The sequence below is a fragment of the Hippocampus comes genome, unplaced genomic scaffold (assembly GCF_001891065.2).
Source record: "Hippocampus comes isolate QL1 unplaced genomic scaffold, H_comes_QL1_v1.1 scaffold261, whole genome shotgun sequence".
Classification (NCBI taxonomy): domain Eukaryota; kingdom Metazoa; phylum Chordata; class Actinopteri; order Syngnathiformes; family Syngnathidae; genus Hippocampus; species Hippocampus comes.
This window is the reverse complement of record NW_017805824.1, coordinates 3,653,280-3,659,301: the sequence shown is the minus strand read 5'-3', so window position 1 is coordinate 3,659,301 and position 6,022 is coordinate 3,653,280. Positions and strand designations below refer to the sequence as shown.

The following is a 6,022-nucleotide window of genomic DNA, read 5'->3' as shown; positions in this document are numbered from 1 at the left end:
GGGGTTCCAGTGATGATACGGGCCGAAGAATTCTGGACCAATTGAAGTTTATGGAGGAATTTGTTGTGGACACCGAAGAGAAGTGAGTTGCAATAGTCAATACGGGAGGTGACGAGACTGTGGACAAGGATGGTAGTGGAGTGAGGGGTGAGAGAGGGACGGAGACGGTTGATATTGCGTAGGTGGAAATACGCGGACCGGGTTATGTTATTGATATGAGAGTGGAACGATAGTGAGCTATCGAGAATGACACCCAGGCTCTTGACCTGAAGGGAGGGGGATACAGTGGAGTTATCAATAGTGAGAGAAAAACTGTTGGTTTTCTGTAGGGTGGATTTGGTACCGACGAGGAGGAGTTCTGTTTTATCACTATTAAGTTTGAGGAAGTTGTGTGTGAACCAAGGTTTAATTTCTGAAAGGCAGTGTGAGAGGGAGGAGGGTGGGAGGGATGCGTCGGGTTTGCTGGAGAGGTAGAGCTGGGTGTCATCCGCGAAGCAATGAAAATGTATACCAAATTTACGGAAAATATTGCCAAGGGGGAGAAGGTAAATAATGAAGAGGAGGGGTCCCAAGACAGAGCCTTGGGGCACACCGGAAGAGACAGGGAGGGACTGTGAAGTGAAGGAATTCAGTATCACTGAAAAAGTGCCCTTGGTGTCTTCATTGGAATCACTCAGTCATCTTGAAAATGGAGCAGTCATGAAGCGTCGAGGTCCTATTATAAGCTGCCAAACATTTGCACGCATACCAGTACAATGGGCAGTTTAAAATGTGTTTCCTTTATTTTATTTGGCTCGTCACTGTTCTTGATGAGGATGTTTAAGAATGAGTGTGTCACTCTGTGCGCAAGAAGCATCGAAACACCCCTGAACATCCAGCAGAAGAGTTCCTTACCGACACAGACACGTCCATCCAGGCCAACCGCCATCCCTGACATGCATTCACAGCGGAAAGAGCCTTCCGTGTTGACGCAGTGGCCATTCATGCACATACCTGGAATCTCACACTCATCAATGTCTGGAAGCAGATAAACAAAAGAGGTTGGGCTTTTTTTTGAAAAGAATATAAATTCAACAAAAGAAAAATATTGTGTTAAACCACTTTCTGCCAACATGTGCAATTTTATTGGGTAACTGAACAGACTGAAATTCTCAGCACATGGGAAAAAAAAAAAAAAGTGCCCCGTTAATCCACTTCCAGCTGCAGCGTGGCATAGCTACTTTGAGTATGACTCGACTGATTGGAAATTGTCGTGAAACCCGTGGCCCTGAATCAGTTCCATGAACTCCCTCACACCATGGTCTTGAGCATATCACATTGATGATCGTGATAAACGACAATGCTGCAAGCGTGCAGATGGTTTTTGGTTTGCTGAGAGAGACGGGGACTCCAGGGACCTTTCTGACTCACGTTTCGTTAATGACTACATACGTCAGCACACTTCACACACACCCTATGACTTAACTAGGTCAGCATCTCCAGACCAAATCCCAAATTGAACAACATGACTTCAAGTCATCTTTTTCCCTGTCTTATTTGTGAACAATTCTAATGCTTTCAATTTTGTAGTTAAGAAGCCACAGTTGCACTTTGTGTTTGATGAGACATTGCCAAGTGTTTATCCAAAGTAGCTGCCCCGTACCATTCAAAATTTTATGTAACATCACAAAAAAGATTTTTTTTTTTAATTGTACAGTATTGTACCGTCTCCATAATTGAGGCAACACACGATTACTGTTTGCCACACCAAAAAAAACAAAACAAAAAAACAAAAAACATAAAACCAGTGATCCACTCAAACACACTTCTGCTCAATCGCAGTTCCACGGTGGAAGACAGACAGAAGGTCATCAACTCTAACATGGCTGCTGTTACATTTGTAGGATATCATAGATGCACCAAGATACCCATGTCTGCTTTGGTATAGAATAGTTTTTCCAAACCAGGACTAAACACGGCAGTGGAATCCGTAACGACAGACCATCAGAATATCCAAAATCCCGTCCACAACTGCCAGTTTGCGTTGTGACTGCAAAGCACTAGTGACAGTATTGTAGTACAACCTATTTAGTCACCCAGACCTATCAAACAGCCTACAAAGGAAGAGTTTTCCACCAACACAGGGTACTCAGGGCAGTGTCCGCACATGCGTTTGGCTGTGCAGTCAAATATTAATTGTGTTACGCTGCACTGCACTGCTACAGTAATTTCGTTCTGACCATTATTACAATTGTTGAAGTTTACATACTTTGTACAAATAATTTGGAAATATGCATACTTTGTTGTGAAATGTTCACCATACTGTATTTTCAAGGGTAGAGCAATGTTGGAAAACACTCTGAAGGAGCTTCAAAAGTTTGTGGAAATTTGCTATTTATGGTTGGGTTCAGTCCCAATCTCCCACGAATAGCAGGGGTCCATTGTAGTGTCTGATTTAATCCAATTGGCATTCAAGGAATCATATTTGATGTACTGAGGGTAACAGCAGACTCATAAAAGTGAATGTATGACTGTCTGTCTGTCTGGCTTGTCAGTGGAAAAGCTGCTTCTCCTCCATCTTATGTTAATTTTACGACAAGTTCTTTTCCCTGTACATGAGCATGTTTAAGATGGCTCGCTGCTCAGGAACGTCAGAGCAGGCAGGCCCCAGTGATCCACATGTCCAGCTGGGATGCTGCCAGCATGCTGAGGGATTTTTGCAAGGCTTTTTAGGGGATTTTTTTTGTTTTCTGCCCTTAGGACACTCACAACAGAACTACTAACATACCAGGCATGTGGCCACCCTTCACGTTTACCGAAATAAAGCCACCTACGCCAATGACACACTGGCCAAAGTGAGGTAAGGATTACTAAGTATCAGTAAGCATAGAAGGATGTGACAAACTCACCTACACACATGCGCCCACTGGTATCGAGTAGGTAGCCCGGTTTACAGATGCATTTGAAGCTGCCATCCTCATTGATGCAAAGTCCATTGAGACACATGTTTCGGATGAGACACTCGTCTTGATCTGAGGACGATCACAAGCTAGTTAATGGATGTTATTGCATCACCAGCTTGTCATTCATCACACACGTCCTCAAGCATGTCTACGAGGGGATGACATTTATTTTTTGGGGAATGCTGCGGCTCTAGGGAATCCAGCGGTACGGGAGTGGGAGTCATTCTGAACAGGAGCAGGAAGGAATTGGAGTCGTTTTAACCGGGATGAGACGGGATAGGATTTTATTTTTTTTTTAATTAACTGTGGTCCGAGACGGTCTGGATTTTTTTCTGTGGAAGTGAGATGGGACAGGAGAGAAAATCCACTTCTGGGTCTCCTTCTAATAACTGTGATTTCTCATTAACTCGCTGCTGATATAACTTATTGTGTTTGAAAGTGAGTCTAAGATATGAGAGCTTCCAATTTTAATGACTATGAAATTACCGAGATGAATTAGAATATCCACACGCATGTTTTGCCTATAGCTAATTGCATGCAACAGTTCAAGAGATGGTGTGATCTGGGCTGCAGATTCTATGAGGAGGCCTTCACCGACGTTGATGGCAATCAAGTGGTTCATTACGATCTCGAGGAGGGCGGCAACCATGTACAAAATGGACACTGTGCAATTAATGTGTATTATGTACACATTCAGGGTGCTACAGCTGGGATATGCTCCAGCATGCCCGCGACCCTCTTGAGGATAAGCGGTTTTGGAAAATGGATGGTAATCATCAATGTCCTGGTAAGTTAAAGGTTACTTCAAGCGATCTTAGTTGTAGTTCACCCGTTCTGAATTTTTGACAAAGTATAATACTATTTGGGTGTAATTTTAGAGTTATTTGAAGAAAATTATTGTCTTGGCATTGTCTGATTTTACAATTGCATAATTTGTATTAACTTAAAATACGCAAAAAAACTAAATACAAAACATTAGCTTCAATCTGGAAACCATCTCATCCATTTACAAAAAAAGGGCGATGTCTGCTTTTGCATTTGAATTCTTTAATTGCACTGGGAGGAGACTTTCTCAAATTTCAACACTTTCATTTGTGTCCAGTGGCTTGTTTAACATCAGTGGAAGGCTACAACTTGTAACTTTGGAAAAACGTTGGACTTGACATTAAGTATAATATTCAGTAGTTAATGAGCCAAACAGACAACACCCTGGCATGAGCAGTTGCTCATTATAGCACTAAACAGCCTAGAAACACCCTTTCTCCAATTGCCAAAAGCCTCATTGAGCACTGACTGAAAGAGTAGCAAGGTTCATTAGACAGGATGACACCGACCACAATCAAAAAAGGAAAAAAAAAATCCCCAAACTTGTATTCCATTAACGCAGATGTGTTGACTCACCTTGACAGTTTTTGCCATCCGTTGAGATCTCAAATCCGGCATTGCAGACACAGTGGAAGCTGCCCTCTGTGTTCACGCAGCGACCGTTGTTGCAGATACGACCATTGGCGACACATTCGTCCAGGTCTGAAAAACAAGGCTGTCATCACGTACAGAACATTCTAATGTGTGTGCGCGCGCGCGCGTGTGTGTGTGTCTGCCTGCCTGTCTGTCTGTCTGTCTGTCTGTCTGTCTGTCTGTCTGTCTGTCTGTCTGCCTGTCTGCCTGTCTGCCTGTCTGTCTGTTCATGCATTTGTGTGCATATTGCGTGTTGGTGAGTGCAGTAGTCCCATCAGGAAAATAATTCTGGATTACCTCTCACACATAAATGAAATGCCCTCTCACTCACCACTGAAATCCCTTTACACCATACTCATAGACAATACCGAAATAAACTTTCAGTTGTGTGTATGAGAGCATTTCAGTAGTCACTACTGTGAGTAGTATGTGAGATTCTTTCAGATGTGTGTGAGTGAAAATAAAATCTGTATCATGTGAGAGTGTGTTTTAGTAGTGAGTGTAAGAAGATCATTTCATGTGTGAGAGTGTTTCAGGAGTGCGTGTGAAATGTTTCCCAGCAGTATGTGCGAGCATTTCAGTGGTGTTAATGAGCAAAAAATACAGTGGCATATGATAGTGTTTCAAGGGTGACGAGGAGAACATTTCAGTAGTGTGAGTGAGTATTTCAGTTGTGTGAGAGAGAAAAAAAAAATCAAGCTAATGCGAGAGCGTTTCAGTAGTCTATATGAGAGCATCTCTGTAGATCGTGTAAATGTGTTTAAGTAGTCACCATTGAATGTGAGTCCAAAAACAAAAAACAGTCGTTTGTGAGAGTGTTCAGTTGTGGCTGCGCATGTTTAGTAGAGAGCATGAGAGTGCTTTAGGGGTTGGTGTGGGTGCAATCCCATTGTGTGTTTGAGAGCACTTCATTAGGGTATGTGAGCAAAATATCAGTGGTGTATGTGTCTGAATTTTAGTAGTGTGTGCTCGAATATCTTAGTAGCTATAGTGAAAAACATTTCAGTCGCAAATATCAGAGCATTCTCAGGAGTGTGTGCAAGAGCAGTTGAATGTGTGTGAGTTTTGCGTGTAACAGTGTTTCAGTTGTGTGTTTGTTTGTGTGAGAGAAAAAAAATAATTGTGAGTGACAGCATTTCAGCATTTCATAGGGTGTGTGAACGCATTTCAGTTGTCTGTGTGATAGCGTGTTTCGTGTGTGAGCGAGGTTCTGCTGAATGTATGTTTATGTGTGTGTCCGTCACCTCTGCACTTTGTCTTGGTTGCTGTGGACTGGAATCCGACGGGACATCGACACATATAAGACCCGGGGGTGTTCACACACTCTCCATGAGCACAAGGGCTTCTCTCACATTCATCCTCATCTGCAGTGTAAACATCAGGTGCCAATAAACATTGTCACCATCATGTTTCTTCTCTCTAGTAGTAGAAATAACACACTCTCTGAATCGCGCAGTGGCTTACCAATGCACACGTTTCTCCTGTCCAATGTGAAGCCCATGTTGCACTCACAGCGGTAATTAACACCCGGCAGGGGGATACATCGGCCGTTCGGACAGAGGTTACGATAGGCTTGGCAAATGTTGGTGATATTCTGGGTTTGGATGATGACTGGACCTGAC

General features: G+C 42.9%; 1 protein-coding gene across 2 annotated transcripts in view; it reads right to left on the bottom strand.

Annotated features, from left to right (window-relative positions):
* fbn1 (fibrillin 1) overlaps positions 1–6,022 on the bottom strand; it is a 68,880-nt gene that overhangs the window by 39,386 nt on the left and 23,472 nt on the right. For both annotated transcript variants that reach the window (XR_002170219.1, XM_019886731.1), the window contains exons 12-16: positions 5,865–6,017; positions 5,645–5,764; positions 4,344–4,469; positions 2,889–3,011; positions 895–1,017 (exon numbers count right to left, since the gene is read on the bottom strand). Coding sequence is in view for 1 of the 2 variants with exons in the window: in XM_019886731.1 (XP_019742290.1) it covers positions 895–1,017; positions 2,889–3,011; positions 4,344–4,469; positions 5,645–5,764; positions 5,865–6,017 (645 nt within the window). In the remaining variant the exon portion in view is untranslated. The remainder of the gene's footprint in view (positions 1–894; positions 1,018–2,888; positions 3,012–4,343; positions 4,470–5,644; positions 5,765–5,864; positions 6,018–6,022) is intronic.